Source organism: Bemisia tabaci, chromosome 5, assembly GCF_918797505.1.
Source record: "Bemisia tabaci chromosome 5, PGI_BMITA_v3".
Classification (NCBI taxonomy): domain Eukaryota; kingdom Metazoa; phylum Arthropoda; class Insecta; order Hemiptera; family Aleyrodidae; genus Bemisia; species Bemisia tabaci.
The window spans coordinates 37,007,926-37,034,909 of record NC_092797.1 but is presented as its reverse complement, the minus strand read 5'-3'; the positions used below and the strand labels follow the sequence as shown (position 1 = coordinate 37,034,909).

General features: G+C 41.8%; 1 protein-coding gene across 1 annotated transcript in view; it reads right to left on the bottom strand.

Moving 5' to 3' along the window:
- form3 (formin 3) overlaps positions 1 to 26,984 on the bottom strand; it is a 115,124-nt gene that overhangs the window by 45,760 nt on the left and 42,380 nt on the right. The window contains exons 3-5 of the mRNA XM_019056924.2: positions 10,275 to 10,390; positions 7,016 to 7,175; positions 4,552 to 4,585 (exon numbers count right to left, since the gene is read on the bottom strand). Coding sequence (XP_018912469.2) covers positions 4,552 to 4,585; positions 7,016 to 7,175; positions 10,275 to 10,390 — 310 coding nt within the window. The remainder of the gene's footprint in view (positions 1 to 4,551; positions 4,586 to 7,015; positions 7,176 to 10,274; positions 10,391 to 26,984) is intronic.

Sequence of the window (26,984 nt, the reverse complement as noted above, 5' to 3'; positions counted from 1 at the left end):
TTTTTGATTTTGAAGCGCATCTATTTTAACGAATTACTGCTTCTCTGTGATATTTAGAGCGATGAAAACTTGGGTAAAACCCCGTCGATACACAGGTTAATCAAACAGAGACTAATGCAGAGACTCCGCATTGTTACCAGGTTGGAAATTCAGAACGTGGTGAGCGCCATCAGGTGTTGCTGAGGGTTCTTAGCCCAGCTCTTGTAAAATGAGATTTCAGCAAACTTAAATGAATATTATTGACCAGGATATATTTCCCCTGTTAGTATCACTCGTTCCTCCCCTGATAATGCAAATCCCTTTCGGTTCTTTTGCACTTGTCCTCACAGGCCCCTTGTGAGACCTAATGATGACATACCGAGCAGAGATCCGTACAGATATTACAATGCTCTCTCTATAGACATGGTACTCAAAATGGAGCCACCTGAAGTAAGTTAAGCGAAGGCTGAGACTGTGAGAGAATTGACAAAGTTTCCTCCCTTGTAAGCTTGTCATTTTAGGAGCACTTATATTGGAAAGTCTTTGCCATGCACTGGAAAAAAAAAAAAAAAAAAAAAAAAAAAAAAAAAAAAACCACATTGGGTCTAGAGTCCAGACTCAAAAAAACATCGACAAGAAAAAGTACTCTTGATTCAATCAGAATCTAGCTTAAATCAAGAACCAAGCCTCTTAATTTAAGCGGATTTTGTTTTGATTCAAGCAAAAATCCGATTGAATCAAGAGTATTTTTTCTTGTCAATGTTTTCAAGAGGCTGGACTCTAGATCCAATGTGTTTTTTTTTTCCCAGTGTGTCTGTGCCGTTCTCTGATTGGTTCATCAGTTTTAAGCTTTTTATTGAGGTCTTTTGAATGAATGTAAACAAACCTAGGCAGAGGAATCAGTATTATCAGAGGAGAAATGAGCCCCGTTTTACATATACACCCATTCTTTCCAGGGTTCATACCGATATCAAGATACGCCCTTACGCCAGTGGAGCGACGTTTTGTCGTCTTACCTGTTAACCTAGATCCAGAACTAGGAGTAGAGGAAGTACTACGAAAGTCCGAAAGTCCCTGACCAATGGGAGGGTGGCACTTGTTTTCTGTAGTCAAATTAACGAAACAGCAATACTGCCGTGCTAAGGAAGAACCCCGTATGAGCCCTCAGACATTGCCAAGTTTCCTTCGATAAAAATTAAATTTACTGGGAAAATTGTGAATATTCTTTTTCAAAATTTTCAGACGATTTCGTAGGCAATTTAATCTGGAATATCTGAAAATTTCAAAGAAAAATGTGCACGAATGTCGTGAAAAATACATGTTTGACCAAGGAAAATTTGGCGACTCTCGAATGTTCGGACGCTTAGAGTCCCTATATACTGAGAGTCAAGGCAGCTCCCCCCCCCCCCCCCCCCCCCCTCGTGGTGTCACAAACGGGAACAAAGATTACACAAATTAACAGTTTTTCGTAATCTTTGATCGGCTCATTCTCAAATTCCTTTTTCCGTTCCTTCTCTCATCCCGTTTGTTCCTTGTCGAACCCGTTATTCCTCGGTCCATTCTACATCATAATCTTTGCAATCGTTGAAAATGTAATCTTCATTCCCGTTTGTGACACCGTGGAGGCCTAAAATACGGGAACCAATCAGAGATGGATTCACATTGTCTTGACTCTCAGTATAAAGGGACCCTACATACGGCGTTCTTCCTTAGCACGGCAGAATACCTTATGGCCTGGTTACACGATCAAATTCCCGTCAAATTCCGATCAAAATGATGACCAAGATGACGGTCGAGAGTTATCTAGATTGATGAGTAAAATTAATTAAAACAGTGTGTTGATTGAAATAAGTACGGTTGTGTAGAAATCAGATGAAGCATGAGCCTCACAGCTCCATCATCTACCATCAAATTTTTGCAGGCCGCAGAAATTTGATGGTAGATGGTGCGCACCATTCACCATTTGATCGGAAATTGACGGGAATTTGATCGTGTAACCAGGCCATTAAATTTTCGCAAGTTCGGCCAATGGATCCCACAGACGTCCCTTCTGAGAATGTTCCCTCCTGGGCACCCGCGATTCCCCGGTGGAGCGGGATTCCGTGACGGGGAGATGGATGATTTGCGGTTGTTGGGCATTTGTGACAGCTGTTGGGTTTCATGAATCGGCCTCTTTTTCGGGATCCGAGGAGCCCGCGGCGCCGGGGGTCGCGGGGCCGCTAAAAATATCCCGCGCGGGGTAATAAAAGACGCAGAGCCAGGATCCGATCTGGAGCCGCTGCTCAGGAGCCCTTCGCCTCCGCATCTCCGCCAGTCCCGCTTCCGTATCGCGTTTCACCTGCCTCGCGCCACCCCCCCCCCCCCCCCCATGTCCCCACTATTTCAGACTGAAATTTTCGCTGAAAAGTTTCAGTGCTTTGGCTAATAAGCAAGAGGCATTTTTTAGACTTATGATGTCCCTACTAGAGTACCTATATAGCGAGAGTATGGACAGATCGCTTCATGGAGGGCTTAGGGCCCAAAAGTGCAGCCACCCTTCTAACCAACTTCAAACGCCCAAAATTTCACTGCCAGGCTGCAGATTCCAATTCTAACCAAGATGGCTAAGGATGTTCATAAAAGAGCTTTCTTTCGCAAAAATGAGTAAATTTATGCAAAAACTGAGTCAAATACGTGCTTTATAAACGATAGTTCGTAACAATTGTAGTGGTAAATCGCTCTGGATAATTGAAATTCATAGGTTGGCTGCATTTCTGGGCCCTAACTATATTCGCGGAGGCATCGGTGAAGGCCTGATGGATTTTCGGAGTTTCACATCTGTCTATACTCTCGCTATACAGGTATACTCTAGTCCCTACCACCTATGAGGAACCCATGGTCGTAGCTAGAGGGGACAGTGGGGGCTTACCCCTCTAGAATTGAAAATAGTTTCACCTTTCTCCCCCAGAAATTCTTTATGGTGTATAGTAATAATTTTTACCAACGATAACTCTTCGTCATGGACAATCCGGGAGACTCCTGGTGCAAGCGGCTGATCTCGGACCCAGAGTCTTGGCTTAAGAGGAAGCATGGATACCCGGACTTTTACCTGACGCAGCTCTTTAAAGGACACTTTAAAGTTCCGACTTGGAACAGATGCGCCAACTTCAATTATCTTTATGTAAATTGGCTGTCTCAAATGTAATTGAGCGTTTTCGAGATACCGAGTTGGTGTGATTTCGTTCTCACTGATTCAATTTTCACCGATGATAACTATTCGTCACAGTGTAACTCTTTGTGACAACTCGAAAATATTTTGAACTGCGAATTATTAAAACAGCGTAGTTTATGTGCGGACATTACTGGACAGTTTGCGTCGCGGAAGCATCAAAATACATCCGAGGGAACTTCCCCCAGGCCCCCCTTTGAACTGGGGGGTATTCCATACCCTCAAACTCCCCGGTGATAACCGGATCACTTCTGAAAGGATCAAACCCATTCCAGCAGAATAACTGAGCTACGCCTACGAGGGGACCGTCCTAACTTAGAGCAACTTGTTGTGAGGGGGAGAGGGGGAGGGGCGAAACTAGTCAAATCATCAGAGTCTTCGACCTCATGAGACCGTTTTTAACGTACGTACATTTTTACTCCCCTCCCCCCCTCCACCTCCCACTCCGTAACGCTCTGTATTATAGGTCTGCACTTTTCCAGAAAATTTAAAAAAAAAAAAAAAAATCGGAGCGATTAGTTCCAGAGCAGGAGAGTATGCCGACTTTACCCTCTGCGGTGGATCAGAGGTACAGCGCAATTTTTCAGTTTAGTCAAGAGAGTGCAGAGAATAAAACACTATTCTTATCCGCCAATATTTTTGACAAATATATCTACAGACAACACTAACGTTTTTAGTTTGATTTCTCCGTCCGACGTAGTACTTCCGCCCCTGAACTGAAATCTGACTCAGAGAGTGGGAAGCAGCAATGAGTTGGGCTAGTGGCGTTGCGTGGTTTGCGATATATCGATTGATCTGCCATTTGAACCTAAAGAAAAGAATCGATAAACAGGGTGTTCGCAGCGAACTTCTTAATAATCGATTCTTTACCATAGCTCCAAATGGGGAAATACCTATCGACAATCGATCATTGACGCCTCGCCACTGAGTTGGGCCTCTGGTTGACAGATTCCGAGGAGGGATTTAAATAATAGGGCGAAAGCTGATTGAATTAGCATTAGGAGATAGATTTTAGGAGGAAGGGGAGTCAAAAGGGATCTCAAACGACTTGAGTTATTGCGTCCTCTGTCAGCTTGAGTGTCCACTGTCCACTCTGTTGCTTCCTGGCCAATTATTTCTGATAGCCTTTCCCTAAGCTTTTACTGCGGACATGATCACGTCGATAAAAATTTCAAATATTTTCGTTTTAACTATACATCTATCTATCTTAGTGATGTTCTCCATGTAGAAATTCAGAGGAAGCAGAATGGAACAATAACGGAGGTGTAACTATTAAGGCACTAAAATTAGGCCTCTTTTCCCAAATTTCACGCAAGACACGTTAAGAAATTCGTAGTTATAAATAATTTATGGGGGATTCTTACCTTAATTCGTTGATGATAGATAATAATTTGAGACCTGAAAATAATAAGAACCAAAATATATTAAATTTACACAAATTTGAAGCAGAGGTTATTTAAAAAAAATCGAGTAGCCTAGTCTTACTCTAAAATATAAAATCTTAAGAGTGGCGCGTAACGCCAGAGGCGCTAAGAACTTAGGGGGGTTGGACCGCGAATCGGTTGGGGGACGGAGCCCTCTGGTGAGTTTTTATTATTTCAAAGTAACAATTTGGCTCACACCTTTATTAAAAGAGGGTGTCGTGGTATGATATTTAAATGCGACATTGAAGATGTTTTGCAATGAGATCTATTCAGACTACTGCCCCAAAGAAACAAACAAACATACAATCAACAACAATAGCAATTAGCAAACAGCAGTAGTTATGTGCGAGAAAAGAGGAAGAACAATCTCGAAAAGTTCGACACCAGATTCAAATGCTACAAGCCGATCTACAACTCTCAGGTGGGCTGCGCCGAAGTGAGCATTGAGATATGTTGAAGTGCCTTCAATTCACAAGGCAGCAACGATTTATACCAAACTTCAATTCCGTCTAATTCAGTTGACGCGGGTGGAGCCGCGGTTTTTAATTTCGCGTATCAACAGATTTTAGACGGATCATTATGGAATTTGCTCATAATATGCCAATTTTTGAAGTCTTGAAATAGGCCCCAAGATGTATTTCCTATTCCCAACTGAACATGAGCAGGGCCAAAATTTATAAAAAGTAATACTAACGGTAAAATTGAAATAAAGTTATCTTATACTTTGCTTCCTGTAAATTTTCTATACCTAGAACATAATGAACAGTGCAAAGGGGACAGGGCCTTAATCACAGTCACAGACAAATGGAGACGGGCGTAGCCCGATTCCGTCCCCGATTCCGTCCCGAGTCCGATTCCGTCCCGAAATTAAAACCAGATTCCGATTCCGTCCCGGAAAAATAATTTCTAAATACAAGCGGCAACATCGCAGCAATTTAAATGGTAGCACAATAGAAGAATTAGGAAGTGATAAAAGAAACTCATCATGCGATTACGTTGAGAACCAGCTTCTGAGCAAAAATGTTGAGAAGTGTAAACTGATCGGGTGTAAAGAGCCCGATGCGTCAAACGGTAAAAAAAATAAATAAATAAAAATGGAAATATTACAGAAACATGTTAGGCGTATTTTTATGGGAAACAACGTAAATAAATTTGAATAGAGAATCTTCACTGCTATCACCGAAGAGTTTGGTGATGCTCACTTGTATGGCCTTCATTTTTTTCAAAGTTTTAGATTGCAGAGTGGCCTCAGATTTATTCGCAGAGTTGATTAAAATTTTGGAATTTTTAAAAACTTGTTTCAGCACACCGACGAAACTGTACAGATCTGGATGGGTTTTATAAAAAGTGGAGTTATAACGGGAGTGGAAACTCTCACATGCGTTGGTGGTTTTTGTTGGCGCTGCACTTTTCTCCAAAATTCTGTTAGTTCGTCACACTGTGGCTGAACCGACGTAAAAAAATCTACGAAAGCATCCCCTACTTCCGACGGGTCCAGGAAGGGTAACCCGAAAATACGACGCAAAAAAGTACCGATTTCTGAAGAAGGGTCTCGGAAAAAAGGAGTTAAATGCTACCACTCAAATTGCTGCGATGTTGCCGCTTGTATTTAGAAATTATTTTTCCGGGACGGAATCGGAATCTGGTTTTAATTTCGGGACGGAATCGAACTCGGGACGGAATCGGGGGACGGAATCGGGCGATCCCGATGGAGACACTATACGAGTACTATAGTATTGGTTCCAGGAATGGTGGAAACTTTTACTTTCCAAGATTCAGCATTTCCTTACGGACAAGAATAGTCATATTTCCTTCTTCTTGATTATTTGACTGACTTGAGTTGCGGGTTTTAAAATGTATGTAGTCAGTTCACCAAACACCAGCTCCTCTGCGTACGAGATTACTCAACAGCTATAGCATGAAACTTACTCATCCAAGTACAAAGGACCCTCTTTTTGTCTCCGAGTGGGTGAATATATCAGGCATTAAAACACTTAAACGCCGTAAAACAATGCTATTTAGGAAATTTTGAAACATATGGTTACTTATTAAGCAGCGAATGCTCTCATAATTTTTTAGTACAGGACATTTTACGTGCCAGCCGAACACAACTTTGGAGTTGAAAATCCCTCCTGTAGGCTTCATTTAATTCTACTCGCAAGTTTTGACATTATTTTTTTCTTTTTCTTTTTCACAACAAAAAAACTAGATCAAATTCACTGTAGACCGACGATTCAAATGAGCAAAGTATATTAATTAAGTTTTTTACTACCGGATCCAATTCGATCGTTTTGATATACCCTTTCTGTGCATTCAGTCCATCATCAAAATAGGTTGTTGTGTTCATAATGTTCAAGAAAGGAATCGGAGTTTGGGAAGTAACGAGGGAACATTTTCAACTTACCAATAAATTCATTTCTAATTCGGATACGGTCTTTCAGCTGTGGCGTGGATATGATGAGGCAGTTGATGAAAGCGACTAAGGAGGTTTGGTAATCCACCGTGGTGGCGTTTTGAAGTTCAACCACCACCACTTTAAGTCTATATCTTTCATCCTTGAGGATCTGAAAGTAAAGGGAAAAAATATCACATCACCTTAATGATTAGAGTAACATTTATTTTTACTTTGTTTACGCCCTGATGAGAACTTATATATGAATAACCCACATAATATGTCAATGTAATTCCATAACATAATGCCATATGGCATGCTTCTAATGGATTGAATACGAATTTTTTAAATTAACATAACTCTCTTGGTCCCTATATTTTTTTTTATTACCGGATCTCATCAGAGACTGATTTAAAATCGAATCTTTCGGTTCGAAATCGGTCATCTCGAAAAAATTAAATATTTTAGGAAATGCTAAAAACTGCTTGAAAGACCGAAAAGGAGTGTCTACGCAAAAAAATGAACATCGTAAAAAACTCGAGATTGGCCGTTTCCGAACTGAAAGATTAAATTCAAATCGGATTAATTTTGTCGCTAATAACTGATAAATATTTTCTGATCATTCAAATTCATAAATATATTAATTCTACCTAAAAAAAAATGACGGCTGCAAAGTTTTGAACTAAGTTACGTAGTTCTCCGAGTATAGTCATTGGTACGATATTTTAGCACCTGTTACTTTGATGAGCGTTTCCCGGTTCGAAGCACTACGTCTACTCTACTCCCTTAATAATTCAGGCCAACCCTGGTAAAAAATGGCAAGTGCTCAGATCAGTAGCACTTGCCTTTGGAACAGACCTAAGCACTGATGTCAGTGCTGCCGGGCGCTGATCTGCTACCTCAGTGTTAGGTCTGTTCCAAAGGCAAGTGCCTCTGATGTAAGTGGCACTGACCTAAGTGTCTCAGACGTAAGCGGAGTGGAAACTCCCAGAAATACTGTACAGGCAAAAATTTCTTTAATTACCGATCTGCCAGGTACGTTAAGTCACTATTTGACGATCAGGGAGGGCTGCTGTGAGTTTTCAATCCCAAGCAAGTATCACAATCTTCAGGGGACATCGCTCGTTCCCATGCGGTCTCCAATCTAAGTACTAACTACGCCCGACGTAACTTAACTTCGGTGATCGTCCTAGCGATTGAACCACTACACTACCTGCGCGTGTACGTGTTAGGGGCGTAATTTTACCATTTCAGGGCCCCCATTGGGGTAATTTTGCCAGCAAATGATGATTTTGTCTTTGAATGTGAATCCGATACTTAATTTTTCTATTATTCTTTTTTACTCAATCAACATGTAAATGAAGTTTTGTAACACCGAAAAAAAATTGAAGTTAATTTAACATTCTGGATGTAAAAAAAGTGTGCGAGAACTTACAAAATGCTAAAATACCTGCCACAGCAGTTACTTCAGCAATGCCAAGATGTAAAATTAACTGCTGTGGCGGGTAATTCAGCATTTATAAGTTGTCGCACACTTTTTTTACATTCAAAATGTTAATTTAACTTCCCTTTTTTTTCGGTGAAGTTACGTTTCTTTGAAAAAAAAATGGATCGCACTAAAATTCAAAATTAAAGCTAATGATGCAAAAAAAATAATGAAAGTTGAAATTATACAAAAAATATAAATTAGCAGATACAAAAATTGAAAGTAAAGGAGTAAAAAAGTTAGAAAAGAATTGAAAATAAAGTAGGAAAATTTTAAAAAAAAAATTGAGACTGAAACATTTTAAAAACAGTTAAAACTGAAAAAAATTAAAACCAAATTTAAAACTATTTTTTTTTATAAAAAAATAATAATGCTTAAATAAATATATCTAAATACATATTTTAGCGGTGATAATATTTTTATCGATCTCATTTTTTGTTGTGTTTTAATTATTTAAGTGCCATCTTAAACGAAGAGGGTAAAACAAATTATTCAAGAGTGTGGCTACTTAAACTAGTTTTCCTTCCCTCTTAGAAAATCCCACCTTCTACAAAATATGCCTCTCTGAAAGATAAAGTTTGTGGTCCCCGTGTCCCGAGGAAATATTCCCCCACGAAAATGAAATAGGGTGGGGGAAGGGGGAGCCATCTCTACTTTTTGGGAGTGAGTGCGGTTCGATTAAGATTGATGTCAGAGACTTACCCTCTGAACCAAGTCCTGACCTCAGTCCCGCTTACCTCAGAGACATCTCTGCACTTAGGTAAGTCTTTCTCCCGACGTCAGTGCCTCTTACCTCAGTGCTGACTTCTTGGGTAAGTGCTTTAACACTTACGTCAGAGAAAACTGAACTGACCTCAGAGCAAATTGCACTGACCTCAGTGGAAAATTCACTGACCTAACACTTGCCATTTTTACCAGGGAAACTACATGTATTTGGTTGATAGACACTTTGATTGATGCGTAGCATGTTCCATGTGAACTAATGTTTTTGGCTCGTTGAAATGAATTTTCCCTTGGCAAAACTAATTGTAAGCCTTCCGCCCACGAAACTAAAAATCGGTTCTATTAACCAAAGAGGTTGATTTGCACGACTGAGGGAGCGGTCTTCTGGACCGAGAAGCGCCCACTGAACTTATTAGTTTGTGTAACCGAGGTTCTTCCTTGTAGTAATGTGCATGTACAGGCACATTGAGGGAAAACTACGGTTAACTTCACCATGAGGATGGTGTTTCATGGAAATTCTTAATGAATATAGAACTCGTTACTACTAATAGAGGTACTTTTACCACTACGTCGGTAATTTTACTACATACTTCATAAAAAATACCATTATTACTGGTAATAGCTACTGATAATAGAAAATTTATGTGTGAGAAACTGTTAATATGGCAATTTTATCCACAGTTTTTTTCAGTGTACAATTCCATAGTACCTTGCTGCAAAAACTTGAGCGAGAACTATAAGCTTTTCAGTGCTGATAGCAAAACCAAAGGATCTCTGCAAAAGCAGAAAATCATTTAAAGATCTTGTCCGCGGGGTAATGCGCACGTATCAATGGCTGGATCGGAATATTTGCTCGAGCGTTTGATCGATAAGCAAACACTTGCTGGGTAGGGCGTCGGATTTCAGTGTCAAAACGGGGATGAAGTGCTACTTTATTGGTGCAATTACAAGAGGATTTTAAGATGTGCCGAGTGATAACATGCAATTAACTCGAGCGGAATTGCAATTATGCAAATAAATAAAGGAATAAATGAAAGGCGGTCGTTGCTGTGGCCGGCTTACTTTGTACTGCTCCAGAACTTCAAGAGCTCTCGTGTAGCCGTCGGCATTGTAGACGCAGAGTGCGGACAGAAGCTCGAACACTTGTTTCTTGACTGTCACATTAGTTGTGTCTAGCGCTGAAACAGAGAAGCAATCCTTAGATTAAGCGAACGTCTCCATGACTTGAAACTTTTTTCGAAGTGAGAGGCAAATCGTTGCTCCTCTGCGGGGCGATTATTGAAGCATATGGACAAAGAAGACATAGGGAGTATGGAGCGATCTTATTGGTTGACATGGTTGGTTCTTATGGACTAAGGCAGAAAATGATGGACTAACTGTCGGGTCTTTAGTGGGTTGCCGTTAGTTAGTCCATTACCTACCTCTCATGTCCATTGCCACCACCTGCTTCCACCAATAGGATCCCTCCAAATCCCTTTTGTCGTCTTTGTCTATAGCTTTGTCTATCAGTTCCAATAATCGGCCCGCAGATAAAAAAGGCGTATCTCGATTTCCGCATGAGCCTCAGAAAGCATGGATTTATATGTAAAGTAGAGCTCACGTGGAAATTGAGGTATACGTCCCTACTTCAGAGGGGCGACGAAATGTCCACCGTCGAATGCAGAGGAAAATATTTTAAAAAAGTATGACCTTAAAATTTTCCAGAATTAAAAGACTTTTCTTTCTTGGATTACAGGAAAAAAATTTTCAGTAAAAGATTTTTTTGGAAAAATCGAATGGGTTGTTTCTCAATTCAAAGAGATTATGTTTGTCGCCAATGACAAAGAAATACGTTTCTTTGAATGACTCCTTGCTGAACAAAATTGCAATTGCATTTAAAAAAAAAGATAAAAATGTTTGGAGTGTGACCAATTTTGACATCCTCCTCAATTTGCATCTAATTTATGAGCGAGGTTAATTTCAGGCAAGATGTGATTTTCGTTTTTGAGGACGCCATTTCATGTTCCAAAAAGTTTGTGGAGTGACTCATAATAAATTCTGTCAGCCCTGCTTAATATTACCTTCACAGGTGTTTTCAAAACGTCGCATTAAAATGCTGTAATTTTTGCGCATTTTAAATTAGAAAATTTCAGTATTCACCAGGGCCAGATTATCTGAAGTGCCATGGTGCTGCAGTGCCCTGAGCCCCCTAGAACAGTTTTTTCATTTATCATTTTTCATTGTTTTTTCTTTTTTTTTGGGTGCCTCGTGGGAGAAGGTGCAAAAGGCGCCCAATGAGAGGTTGGAGGGAGGGGATTGAAGCAGATTTGTTAAGGCACTCAATGCCCCAAGGGTTGTGGTCGGACAGAGAGAAGTAGAGGTCACGTGTCGTAGAGCGAGAGGGAGTGCTATAAAGCGACCTATCTGTATGTTTCTCTGCGAGTGGTCCGATCAGATCTTTTGAGGGCCTTTGAAGTCTGGGGGATTTTGGAGAATTGAAGAGGTCCTGAAACTAGGATTTCAGGGGTCATGTGGCCTGGGCTCTACAGTGAGATCATCTGGGGCCCTTAATTTTCTTAATTCGTGAGCCGCCTTTAATCAACGAATTATACATCCCGCAATGTGCCCTTATATCCGTTTTCGCCCCGGGCCCCTGAGCGCTAATCCGGCCCTGATCTTCTTACGCACGAAAAACTCATTTCCCGATGTTTCTAAGAGGCCTGGTTTTAACAAAGACGTAATCCAGTTGTCACCAACGATCTAGAAACTATAGATAGGGGGATCCTATGCTACACCAACAGTGAAATTCGTAACACACCAGGAGCAACAATTAGGTTAGGACGAAGATAGTCGGTTTCCTATGGCTTCTTATGGGACTGTTGCTGAACACGGACTCACATCAAATTTAGAACCAACTATTTGAAAATCTGTGTCCAGATGTGAAACTCAGCCATTCATTAAGTGCGTTTACGATGAACATTTCAACGCTAAATCATTTGTTCTAAAAACTCCCGTAAGATTCCATGTATTTGAGGTTATGACGAAGATAGCAATCGGCCATTTCCACTCCCCGCCCGCCTATCGAACGACCGCTCCATGTGTGTTACGTTTTTTCGTAGGCCACCGTCAATCTATATTTTCTACATATATCGTTGGTTGTCACTAGAGTACCTATATTGAGAGAGTATGGCCACTGGTGTTACCACCTCTGATTGGCTCAGCCATCTTAGGCTGAATGGAGCCCTTAGGACCCAAAAATGGCGGACGCCATGAATTAATATAATGCAAAATGACTCAAAATGTAGTTTTTTTTTTTTGCTTATCGTAACGAGAAATTTACTCAAATGCACTATTGCGACTGTTTTACATATTTTTAAGACTAATCATGTGCGATTTTTGAGAAAAATGATCTTAGATGTAGTAAGGTTGGCAGCAAGTGCGGTTGGTGATAACCGTCAAAAGTTGGCAATGACCCCCCCCCCTCCCACCCACAAAAACCAAAACAAAGCACCGCCATTTTTGGGTCCTAAGCCTCTCCATGGGGCCCAGTGGCCATACTCTCTCAATATAGGTATTCTAGTTGTCACTAGCAAAGAGTAAAGAGGGCGGTTGATGGTGGAGCCATCCGGTTGGTGGGAGGACCAGCTGATCCGCGTTGACGGGCGCGGACCGGTCCAGTTGGTCTAGGGCGAATGCGAAATTAGTGCAGGAAACAATCGGGGCCCGCGCGCGGTTGCGGCGTCCCGGGCGTCGCGGCGCTGCGCCGCGCAGCGTCTTATGAGCAAGATCGCGGTCACTCCGGCGCGAGTTATGGAACTTTGAAGGTTATCGCCGATGCAGGCCCAACTCTTCCCCTCCCGCCATCTGTCCGTCGTCGTCGCCGCACAGTGCAACGAATCACTCGGAGAGTTCGGGCATGACATTGTTGATCGAAACTGCAAATTGTGAAGTGTATTTCTTCAAATTTTAAATTATAAGGGGTGTTTCTTGAAGAAAATTTCACGAGAAAATCAATGCAGTCCCTTTCAAACCTCTGTGTTTTTTGCTGCCGAATATACACGCACTGAAAAAAAAAGTTCGATAAATTATGGAACCACGATGTTGTTCGGTACACACAACCGAATTATTCGGTCTGTTCGACCGAATTGTTCGGTTTGTGCGACCGAGCCATAATAAATTCTTACAGTTCGGTTCAGTGGACCGAACAGTTCGGCTGAGCAGACCGAATAATTCGGTCGTGTGTACCGAACAACATCGTGGTTCCATAATTTACCGAACTTTTTTTTTCAGTGCGTTTTCAAAGTTTCCGTATCTTTGCCGACTTTTTTATTGACTCGTTCCATTGTACGCCAAGACGCAAAGGAGGCGCCCAGCTGCCCGCTCGACGTCGCCGTGACTTCAGCCTCCCGATGGCGTCGCGTCTTTCTTGCATCTCACAATCATGGACTGTATTTATGCTAAAATCAACTATGTACAGAAAAAAGGGGCGCGGAACAGTGGCGTGGCGTGAATTGCGATGTATCTGTCGCAGGCAAATAGTCAAATCAGGCATTTTATCAAATGCCTAGGCAGGTAGTTAAATTTTCAGAGTTTACGAGGTTTTTCACGTTTTTACAAAGACCTCTCTAATTTTCAATTTTTTGGGACAAAAAACACGTTCAAGTACAAACTATCATCTTATTTCCGGTTCAAAACTGCTTCTCCTAGTTCTTCATCCGTCCAAATTGTGAAAACTTTTTATTTTATGAAATGCTGCATATTCTGAGATAAATTCGCATTAAAGGACCAGAAAAAACGTATTTATGAACGTATGGAACAAGTTTTTACAGGGAAGTCTTTTCCACATTATCAGATAATTATTTCGTCTACAGTTAGCAAAATAATCAGAATTTCAGTCTAAATACAAAAATTTAACTATTTGCCCAGGCATTTAACAAAATGCCTGATTTGTCTATTTGCCTGCGACATATCGATTGTTATGCCATTTAAACCCATGGTAAAGAATCGATTATTAAGGTCCGTCAAAATATTCGTTTAATAATTATAATATCCGTCAAAATATTCCTCAACCAATTGAAAATAAAACTAAAAAATAAAGCTTATTATAATCTAAAAGAATTTTTTGAGGGACCGGTATAATTTAATTTTGCTTAAATTGTTGTATAAATTGTAAATTGTAAATTTCAACTCGAATCATCCCGCCGAACACATGGATTATTTTTTTAAAAATAAAGACCGCACCCTGGTAAAAATTGACGCTAGGAGCTGCGTTTCAAAATACCGTAGGAGTTCTTAAAGCCGACTAAAGTAGAATATTGAAAATCACATAGCTGACTGTAGAAAGCGGAGCAAATCATATAGCCGGGCTATACGAAGCTATAAAAAAGTATACAGTCGGGCTATAGTTCCTATCGCCGGGCTTTACACTTTATCGCCATTGGCTATAAAAGGCTATAAGAAATTGTGTAGAAATTCGTGTACTTTGGAAATCATTAAGTTTGATACGGAACTACCTTAATATTAACAAAACACACATTATGTTTTCCTTTAAAACATATTTTTTTTCATCAATTAAAATGAGAATAATCCATACAGAGTGTGCAAACATTTCAAAATCATGAGTTGAAAAACGCTGACTCCGCGAGATTAGAGCCAAACATAAAGCGGAGCGGCGACGCACTGGCGCCTATAAACCTAACAGGGATACTTCACACATTGCGCAATGCGTGAAGTATCCCTGTTAGGTTTGTAGGCGCCAATGCGCGTTTCGCTGGCTGCCCGCCCGCCGCGCCCCGCCGCAGCGTACCACGGCGCTTGAAGCAACTATTTCACACCAGAGGTATTGCACAGTATCATAAGAAATTGAAGGCGCTCCAACATATTAAGAATGACAGGCATCCCTCAAAAGTACGGAGCTTTCCTCGCAAAATAAATCAAGATACTACGGCACAAAAAGAGAGCGGTAGTCCAAAAACTTATAACTAACTCCTAGTATCCGTATTTAGTAACGTTTAGCATAAACAGTATCGTCTGGCTGTTGCTTAATCGCCTTCGGCTATAAAAGGCCATAAGAAATTATACAGTCGGCTACAGAAGCTATTGGAAATCTTACAACCAGCATTAGGTCTATAGTATTTTGGAACACACATTCTACTGCCAATTTTTACCAGGGTACTCATATGCATATGAGTAACTGGTGAGCTTATTGCTATCCAACTGCAAGAGGTGATTCAACGTGTGCTCCAATTCGGAGGACAAACGTGGACACTTTATAGGGCCTAGCTAGGTAAAAAAACTCACCGATAACCCCCTCTCACTTGTTCGGTCTTATATTCACATGCAATGCACGCGTTTTATTTATTTATTTATTTTTTTAAAAAAAGAAGAAAAAAAGATGTAGACTCTCGCGAGCCACTAGTTATGCATTGGAAAAAAAACACATTGGATCTAGAGTCCAGACTCTTGAAAACATTGACAAGAAAAAATACTCTTGATTCAATCAGATTTAAGCTTAAATCAAAAGGAAATCCGCTCAAATTAAGAGGCTCGGTTCTTGATTTCAGCTTAAATCCGATTGAATCGAGAGTATTTTTCTTGTCGATGTTTTTAAGCGTCTTGACTCTAGATCCAACGTGTTTTTTTTTCCAGTGTGCCCACAACTTTGAATGCTTTTTTCAGCATTAAGTCGTGGATTTTGACCTTATCATGGGCTTAATTATTGATGCTGAAACCAGTAGCACTTTTGCCACTCTGGCCACCGTCAATTGTTAATACTTTCAAGATCCTTTTAATGCAACTTTGATTCAACAGCTTTTAAAGAGTTGCAATACCTGCTTTTTTTATCAATTATAACTGATTAGTACGGCTTTGAGTATAATTTGATCGTCAAAGCGCCCATTATTTGTAAAATAGATAGTTTTCTCTCATTGATCATCACTATAAGCGAAGATTATTGTCGGTGGCGAAAAGTATGGCGTCCTCATGATGGGAACCAACCATGACGAACTCTCTTGGATATTTCGTAAATTTTTTCTTTTTATTAATTCGACAAGCAATGTGGCGATGAGGCGTGGATTTCGCAAGCTCTTAGCTTGTGCAGTGGTGTACGGGCGTTTGGACCGACTTCGGCCGAACGCAGTCAAGCACTCGGTCTCTGGAGGCCACACCGACTATGCAATTCTGCGAGCTTTTAAGCGGGATCATTTTTCATTTTTTCGTAATTAGGGCCAAAATCGAGGAAAATTGGCCAATACATACTTGTCCAGTTCTCATATTTGATTACCGAGTCCCCCGTTATACGTCCGATTACTGAAAATAATCTACTTTGTTTATCTTTGAGTGGTAATACTCTCAAATATCTCACGAACATTTTGGGACAAAAATACCTGGAGCAATGACGATTCGAAACCCGTAACTTTGAGACCCTTGAAGCTTTAAGCGTTTAGGGCTCAAAATTGTCGGAGTAAAACGCGCATTAATGTCCTTTAGTTACATGAAAATTAATTAAACCGTTTGCAACAAGTTCTCTGGGATATTTGGAGGCGTTTCCATGTAGGACTTTAATTCTTATGTACATCCCCACGTCACTAAACCTACCTTCCAAAACAGTTTCCTTTGCATACTCGAGGCATTTTCCTCGGCTAGCCACATAGTTTATGTTTCATTGCTCTTTGTTTAATTGTTAACCTCTGTCTTGTGGCAGTTGCGGCTAACCTCTATCTACTGCACCAAGCAGGAGTGCACAGGCTTTAGAGCACCAAAATATTTTTGCCCTTAAACTTAGGCGAACACGGCCTCGGAGAGGCCTCCTTTCGCTAAATACGTTCCTTTCGCTATTCAGCACATTTGCCGGTGAATCAAAAGCGGTAAGCACAAACACATGCCTAAATACGATTTAGACAGGGCCGGATTTACTTACTTGCCGCCCATGGGCCGCCTGTATTTTGCCGCCCACTTCTCATTCGTTTTGAAACATCAATAAAAACCATCAAGTGAACGTGCCGGAGGGGGAGGGGTGCATAAGACGCGTTTACTCGTGTTGGACACATTTTTTTCGAGAGCCCTGTCAACACTATACCAGCAAAAGTTCACGGAATTTGGCGCGATAGTTAAGTTCCGTAAACCTATCTCTGTGTGGACAATGCCTTCCATTTATATGAAATGAACGAAAAAATAATGACAGAACAAACTTAAATGTGGTTTAATAATTTTAACTTCCGCCGCCTCGCCGCGCTGACCGCTCTGTGTTTGGCGCAATGCGTGAAGTATTTCTACAGCTTTGTATGCGCTATGCGTTTCACGCCGACCGCTGCTGCACGCACTGTGTTTGACGCAATGCATGAAGTATTCATGCAGTCTTGTAGGCGCTATGCGTTTCACGCCGCTCGCTGCTGACCGCAGCGACCGCACTGTCTTTGACGCAATGCGTGAAGTATTCAGGCAGTCTTGTAGGCGCTAATATGTGTTACATGCCGACCGCCGCGCCGAGCGAGGGTTTCTCCGTTGCATCTCAAGTTCTCGTCATCATTGCTCTCTGCGCCGCGCCGTTCCAAACCAAATTCCATGTTCAGGTTTCTCTCTTAGTCTTAACTCGACTAATTAAAGGTGCTGTCTATTGTATCTCAGAAAGACGAAAAAATTAGAAATACACTCTCAGGAAATGAGAGATTTTGTCACCTTTTCTCGTTTGTAATTTTTTTTCTCTGATTCCGAATTTTCTTTATAGCTGCATTTAAAAAAATTGCAAAATTTGCCGCCCCCTAAATTTGCCGCCATGGGCCGCGGCCCATGTGGCCACCCCCTAAATCCGGCCCTGGATTTAGGTGAAGTACGTTTTCAAAACTTCCCTAAAAAACCTCCCAGATCCCACTTTCCAGATTGAACCCCCAATTCTCTCTTGGACGGAGCCCGACAGTCTGTAGAGCATTTGAAGCTAGGCCACCCCTAGGGTTTGGCGTTAGAGTCACCGTTTCTTCGCAGTGCCCCCTTCCTCATAACTTGGAGAGGGAGGGTTCAGCGAAAAGCGTCCGAATGCACGGTCTCAATCGCGAGTAATTGCGTCATTAATGCCTCCGTACATATACTTATTTTCTAATTAATGCACGCCCTAATTACCATTCAGCAAGTATCTTCACAAGACAGATCAATTACACATCAGCTCCCTCCAGGTCTGCCCCCCCCCCCTTCCGCGTTGATGTGCCTCCTGTCCGTCAGTGAGCCACTATTCTTTTGTGTTCAAACACTTTACGATTCCGCTTATCAATTACTCAATTTACCGCCGTTTTCAGAGTTTCACGAGCTTTGCTCGCGTGGCACGTACATGTACATTTTGCGCATAGAATGGATCAATATGCATGGCTCAAATTAAAGTACGTAGTCATTAAAACAGACACATGCCGTCCAAAAATAGCGAATAATAGTTCCTAAAAAAATACCCTTATCGATACTTCATTTTCAGCACTTCTTAAGTTGTCGGGAAAAATTCAACACTCTAATCAATCTATCACGCAAAAGAAAGAAACATTAAGGTGATTCGATGGACACCATATTTTGTGTCAGAACGACATGCGATATATCGCATCGATTAGTTCCATTTTCTAGCTACTCGTCATTTTTCTCGAATTTTGAGATCGCAATGCTGTTGTCAGGAGACTTAAGAATTCACTCACCAATTTTTACAAACAATTTTGCGATACCGATGTCGAAACTGCACTCGAATGCGATATTTTTCCTCTGAAAAAACCACGCCTTTATTACGTTGAATTTGTTTGTCAAAATTGGTGAGTGAATTCTTTCGTATCCTATCAACAGAATTGGGATCTCAAAAATCGAGAAAAATGACGAGTAGCTAAAAAAAATGGAGCTAATCGATGCGATGTATCGCATGTCGTTCTGATACAAGATATGGCTTCCATTGAACCAGCTTAAATGTTGATTCCCAAAAATTACACTTACATTGTAGGAAACCTTGAGTGCCGCGAATCCAACGCATCAATACTAAGAATCTAAAAACGAGTATTTATGTGAGGAGAATTCAAAATCCATGCCGTTGCTTAATTTTTTAAAGCAAAAACGGATGAACGTTTCTATTTGAGAATTTCGCAGTAGGTATATTTGTATAGGTTGATGATCGTTCAAAATTCAAAGATATTCCGTTTATTCGTTTTCTTTTGAAAAACATACTTGAGACAAGACATCTGCACCGTCTGAAGTCGAGATGAGAGTTTTTGAAACTTTCATCTCGATTGTTTTGTCCCTGAGCTTTCAACGCCAAGTTTGACGTTGAGCATGTTACATTCGCAGAGCATTGCCGATAGCGGAACAGTGTTGTTCCGGCCTGCATCTCGCCCGGCTCGAGATAGCATCAAAATGCAGTGTCAATGGTTATTAATGGGCCTTGTCCGCCGGGAAGTTTTTACAAAAGCAGATGATGAGTTCGCCGGGGTCAATTGCTTGGAATACAGCATTTTGCGATGACGATTCGATACAGGGTGGGTGGTGACTAATGATAGCGAAAAAAGAAACCTAATAAACTGCAAGAGCGGAAAAAAATTCCTTGGTTGCCGCATTTTGGTCAGGCTTGAGAGATAGCTGATTAGGCAACAGACAGTAATTTTACTTTGAACCTCTTGAAAAATGTATTTTTTCATAGAATAACACCAAAATCCTATTATGAAATCGCCAAAAATTGCTGAATCGCAGAGAGATAGCATTGCTTATTTGGTTTATGAAAGATTAAGCTCCAGGTAATGGACCAGGCACGGACATTTTCAGTTATGGAAATCGAACTTCGGTTCAAGGAATCAGATACATAATCTCCAAATTTAATGTATTCTTTCCTTGTCCTAACTTTTAATTTTGTACTACCCTTTTGTGACCCTTACTTTTTAAATTTTTAAATTCTGTACTACACTATTTTACAGGCCGCTTTATAGCACTCCCTCGCGCTCTACGACACCTAACCTCCACTGCCCTCAAACACCAACATAATTAATAACTGTTCCAGAAAAATTTTAAAAAAAGCTAGAGAAAAATTTTGGGGTGTGGTTGCCTTTTTTCCCCCGTTACAGGCGCTGCCACTGTTAAAATATTACCTTTGAGAGTCCTCAGTGGCCTGGCACCTGCCGTATACCGCTGAATTTTCTTCACTTTTAGACTGTAAGGCCCTTCTCCCCTTCTGTTGGGACCGCAGGGGCCCACCAATTAATTTGATTATCACAGTTTTGATTATAGGGGTCCCTTCATCAGGACCGGATTTAGGGGTGGCCACATGGGCCGCGGCCCATGGCGGCAAATTTTGCAATTTTTTAAAATGTAGCTATGAAGAAAAATCGGATTGAGAAAAAAAATTACAAACGAGTAAATGTGACAAAATCTCTCATTTCCTACGAGTATACATATCTCTAATTTTTTTGTCTTTCTGTGATACAATAGACAGCACCTTTAATTAGTCGAGTTAAGACTGAGAGAGAAACCGAACACGGAATTTGGCCTGGAACGGCGCTGCGCAGAGAGCAATGATGACAAGAACTTGAGATGAAAAGGAGAAACCCTCGGCGCGGCGGTCGGCATGTAAGACATATTAGTGCCTACAAGACTGCATGAATACTTCACGCATTGCGTCAAAGACAGCGCGGTCCCTGCGGTCAGCAGCGGACGGCGTGAAACGCATAGCGCCTACAAGACTGCATGAATACTTCACGCATTGCGCCAAACACAGTGCGGTCAGCGCGGCGCGACGGCGGAAGTTTTATTAAACCACATTTATGTTTGTTCTTTCATAATTAAGACCTTGATCCAGATCCACACAGAGATGATAGGTTTACGGAACTTAACTTTCGCGCCAAGCTCCGTGAACGTTTGCTAGATTTCTATGATGCTAGTAGGTTTCATTAATCTTATCTACTTCATAATTAAGAGTAAAGCTGTTAATTCTCGGGAAAAATACTCCACACAGGGCTGTTGACAGGGCTTTCGCAAAAAATGTGTCCAACACGAGTAAACGCGTCTTATGCACCCCTCCCCCTCCAGCACGTTCACTTGATGGTTTTTATTGATGTTTTAAAACGAATGAGAAGGGGGCGGCAAGTAAGTAAATCCTGCCCTGCCCTTCATCCTATCCTAGGCGCCATTTAGATCATTGAAGACTGTAATTTTGAGGTCTCAGGGGCTCCTCAGTTGTTTTTAAGGCATGCGCTAGTACCGCTAATATTTTAAGTGTGATTCCTCAGGGACTCAACTTTCAAATTAGCGAGCCCTGCAACATTCGTGTCATTAGTGGATCAATACTTCTCTTACATTGTTTCTAGCTCATTCCGATCAGTTCGCCTTCAATAACTCGATAGGCAATTCGAGCGGCTTGGGAGCAGCAATAGTTGCTCGCATCATATCAGACCCCGTTTACCTATTTCAATGTCACGCAGACCCCAACGATACCGTCGCTTTTGAGCCCTTTGTGCCCCCTTTGACACCACTGAATGTTTTAAATTTTCATTTTCTTCTGCGGCCCCGCAAATACTACAGAATTTTCTCATTTTGAGACCATGAGACCCATTTTATTTCCTCCGATTTCTTGCAGATCGCGCCGATAATAATTCTGAGTGTTGCAGTTTCAATTCCTCAGGCCCCTACGATACCGCTGACACGTCCACAAATTGTATTTTATGGTCCTCCTTGGGGAATCCTTCGTTACTTCTGCGGCCCCAGGAACTTCATGGGTATCCTTGTATAGTAATCCCCTTTGTTTTCTAAATTTGAGGCTTTAGGGGCCTTTTAGGTCTTTTAAAAACTTCATGGCTGTAAAGAGACTATAAAGTTGATTATTAGTATTACCATTACTGAGAAAAAGTTGATCATCTGGGGAAGAAATCGCCTGCAGCAAATTCTTGGGAGGCGATCACCTCCCAGCCTCCCCCGAGCCAATCCGATCCTGGTAAACTTTGATCAGATGAGCTGCAAACTTTGGTATTCAATATAAAACGAAATATTTTTCCACGAGAGTCAGGTTTTTGGTCAAATGAGCTTACCGAGGGCTGGCTTGAGTAACTTAACAAGGTACTTTAAGCGCTCCGATAAGCAGTATCTTGGTACGTGACCGTCCGTGGGAGTATGAGTCTCTGTGTGCGGAGGAAATTTTTCAGGAGAAGATTTTTGCGGTCAAGTTGGGACGAAAAAGTGTGTACCGAGCGTTCAGTTCCACGTGGTTCCTTTTGATTTCATCCATTTCCACATAGTTCCTTACAGCCTAAATACGTCAAACTAATAAAAGCAGACTTCTTGTTCTTGTTTCGTCAATCAAAAGAATTTAGTCGGCGACTGCTCTCTCCGGTATAAGGCGGGAGTGCGGCACTTCTTGTTAGAGTACCTGTATAGCGAGAGTATGGACAGATCGCTTCATGGAGTGCTTAGGGCCCAAAAGTGCAGCGTGCAGCCACCCTTCTAACCAACTTCTAACGCACAAAATTTCACTGCCAGTCTGTAGATTCCAATTCTAACGAAGATGGCTAAGAAAGTACATAAATGAGCGTTCTTTCACAAAAATGAGTAAATTTATGCAAAATCTAAGTCAAATACGTGCTTTATAAACGATGGTTCGTAACAATTGTATTAATAAATCGCTCTGGATAATTGAAATTCATAGGTTGGCTGCATTTCTGGGCCCTAACTTTATTCGCGGAGGCATCGGTGAAGGCCTGATGGATTTTCGGAGTTTCATATCCGTCTATACTCTCGCTATACAGGTACTCTACTTCTTGTCTGACCTTAGAGGTCCCCTCGCAAAAATCTGGATGAACTTGCGAGCTGTGGCGCGAGTTGACAACGCAGGCCTCTCTCCTGTCAAGTCCACTTCCCACGCTTACCCCCCCCCCCCTTCCGATCCGCGGTCCGCGGGACCACTGCCTCCTCCTCAGCCCCCGCCCAGAAATCCGCGGATTTTTCGCCGGAATGGCAGCGCTCCTCGCAGCCTGCGGTGTGGAGTTGCCAGATTGAACGGGAAAATATGTAATTTCCACGTTGAATGATGATTCTTCGGTGCGGTTTGACGACGGTGCCGCGGTGCGTATTGCCGCGCGCCACCTCCGACATCCGCGGGCACAGGTATCTCGGCACCGATCTGAGCCGTTAACTCGCTTTTCGTTCTTTTGTCGTCATCGCCCGTCTTTTGGGTGACGTCACGATGGCTCGCCTCATCGCGCGCCGCCGATCCGATCGCGGCTCTTGCGGAGGTGCAGCATGATGAGTCGATCGACACCGTCGCCGGAGAATTCGTCAGTGAATCATCGGGCGACTTCGAACGCCTTTTCGGATCTCTAGAATGGGTCGTTGTGCAAGGCGTCGCTTGGCTGACACAAGGGCGTAACAACACCTAGACATGAGTCCAGCAGGCCGATTATTGAAGTTGATAGACTAAGCTATAGACAAAGAAGCCAAGAGAGATATGGAGAGATCTTATTTGTGGAAGCGGGTGGTTGCAATGGACAAAGGAGGTAAGTGGTAGACTAACTAACGGAACCCCACGAGAGACCCGATAGTTAGTCCATCATTTTCTCCTTTAGTCTATAAGAACCACCCATTACAACCAATAGGATAGCTCCTCGCTCCCTATATCTTATTTGTCTATAGCTTTGTCTATCAATTTCAATAATCAGCCCGCTGGAGGGTATTGAGTGACACGGACCACAAGGCTCATCACAAAGTGCAGTTACAGCCTTATTTCAGAGCCTTTGAGATAAGGATGAATCAGAGCAGCGACGAAGTGTTCCCATTCTAAAAGGGCCAATACACTGAAAAAAAATCTTTGTGTATTTACTAATAAAAGGGTAAAATTACCAAGAATTCAGGGTTCTATTTGATCCCAGTTTTTTCTTGGTAAAATTACCATTTATGGAATTGGTAATTTTACCAAGAAATATCGGTAGAATTATTGAACTTTCTTGGTAATTTTACTGGACCTTGGTAAAACCGCCAATATTTTTTATCGACTGTGGTAGAATTACCGAGATCAAGTGGCAAAGTTACCGGAAATTGATTACCAATAAAAGTGGTATTCTTACCTGAAAAAACAGTAAAAATACCGGTTCATAGGTAAGCTTACCAGTCTGTCTTGGTAAAATTACTAATAATTGGTAAAACAAGTGAGATGGTAAAGGTACCAACGGACCTTGGTAAAAACGCCGAGAATTTTTTTTCAGTGTAGAAACCCTCCATTAGCTTCTTGGCGACTGGTGGGAGCTTTGACTTTTGGAACGCAACCACTCAACCCTTTAAATGAACCACGCTAAGCAAGGCAATCAGCATGGCAAGAAGGATGACATTCATTAGAACAGGTTGGGGCTGGCCGATCCTCATCGCCTCTATTTGGAGGCCGGAGGGGTCCAATGGTTAGTTTTCATCTTGACTTCAATCTTTTCCGAAGGGAATGTCAGGCTGAGGCCGCCTCCATCTTTGGCATCTCTAAATGTGAGCAGTTCGACACAGGGTTACAATTTTTCGTGAAAAGTAAACTTTTGAACTTTTATGTGAAACATTTCATGAGATTTCAGAGACAAATATTTTCTCCTCATCGCCTCTATTTAGAGGCAAGAGGGGTCCAATAATGGTTAGTTTTCATCTTGACTTCAATCTTCTCTGAAGGGAATGTCAGACTGAGGCCGCCTCCATCTTTGGCGTCTCTAAATGTGAGTAGTTCGACACAGGGTTACAATCTTTCATGAAAAGTAAACTTTTATGTGAAACATTTCATGAGATTTCAGAGAAAAATATTCTTTGAAATTAAATGAAAGGCGACTGGTTATCGCTTTCTTAGTGTTTTTTAGAGCGTGTTGCAACCCTGCTCTTGAAAACATGTTTCATATTTTTAATATTTTTCACAACTTCACGGAATTTCATGGAATATTTCACGGAAATTTTCGATATTTCTTATTTTTCATTTCACCCGTGCAACCCTGGTTTGACATTGGTGCCGATTCCTTAGCTCCTCTAACTCGAAGGCACGCTTCAGGAGTGGACAGCAGCCGTAGCGTGGCGTGAATGATCGATTATCGATATTTCTCCATTTGAAGCTGTAGTAAAGAATCGATTATCAAGGTGTTCGCTGCGAACACCCTGATAATCGATCCTTTTCCATAGATTTAAATGGAAAATGAATCGATGTATCGCAAAGCACGCCACGCCACTGGACAGCAGCGGAGATGGCTCGACGGCGACCTCCGATTCCCGATCGGGAGAATCGCAAGATCCATACTGCCCTGCTAAGGAAGAACGCCGTATGAGCCTTCAGGCGTTGCCAAATTTCCTCTGATAAATTACAAATTTCTTGGAGAACTGGTAAATATTTTTCTTCCAATTTTCCAGACAATTTTGTTCGCCATTTAATCTAAAAGACACTGGAAAAAAATCTCGGTGTATTTACTAAGAAAAGGGTAAAATTACCAAGAATTCAGGGTCCTATTTGATCCCAGTTTTTTCTTGGTAAAATTACCATTTATGGAATTGGCAATTTTCGACTTTCTCGGTAATTTTACTGGACCCCGGTAAAAACGCCAATATTTTTTATCGACTGTGGTAGAATTACCGAGATAAAATGGCAAAGTTACCGGGAATTGATTACCAATAAAAGTGGTATTCTTACTTGAAAAAAAAAGTAAAAATACCGGTTTTTAGGTAAGCTTACCAGTCTGTCTTGGTAAAATTACCGATAATTGGTAAAAAAAGTGAGATAGTAAAGGTACCAACGGACCTTGGTAGAAACGCCGAGAATTTTTTTTCAGTGGATCTGAAAATTTCAACAAAAAATATGCATTAATTTCGTCAAAAATACATGTTTTATCCGGGGAAATTTGGCAACTTTCGAATGTTCATACGGCGTTCTTCCTTAGCACGGCAGCATATCCATATCCATAGCGCCGCTACTGGCCGCCATTCGTGCTCCGAGTCGAGAAGAAGCTCCCGCCCTGACTCTCATCCCGCACAGGAGCAGCGATCCTCCACCGCGCATTCCAGTCCGAGTTCCTACTCTTTTCACTTTCCATACCGACCAACTACGCCCGGTATGCCCAACTATGCCCACCCCCCCCCCCCCCCCACCACCCCAGGGGTCTTCCTTCGAGAGACTCGAAGGCACCTAACCGCCATTCTACAGCCCTATGTGCTGGTTACACGCTCAAATTCCCATCAATTTCCGATCAAATGGTGACTGGTGCGCACCATCTACCATCAAATTTCTGCGGCCTGCAAAAATTTGATGGTAGATGATGGAACTGTGGGGCTCATCCTTCATCTGATTTCCACACAACCGTGCTTATTTCATGCTTATTTCAATCAACACGTTGTTTTAATTAATTTTACTCATCAATCGAGATAACTATCGACCGCCATCTTGATCATCATTTTGATCATGCGGAATTTGATCGTGTAACCAGACCAGGTGGCCTCGAAGGAGGTGGCTGCGTTCCTGCTTTGTTTTCGCGTTTAAGTTGTGACTTAGGTGGGTAAACAACATAGAGTACATAGAGTTGTAATGTAAATGGGAGAGCTGGCGTCATGTTCTGCTCGACGAGTTCCGAGCCCGGTGTGCGCCGAGCTTCGGTCACTTTTTTGATACATGTTCTATCCAAAATGGCGGTGTGAAATAAGTGGTAATTCCTATCTTCTTTGTTTACATCGGATGGCTGGGTACCGGTACCCGTGTATCGAGAACTATCGACCATGTATCGAAAAAGTGACCCCGCGTGACACAGGAGTCTCGGAATTCGGGATCTAGAAAATGTTTGAAATTGGCACCAACTCTCAGGG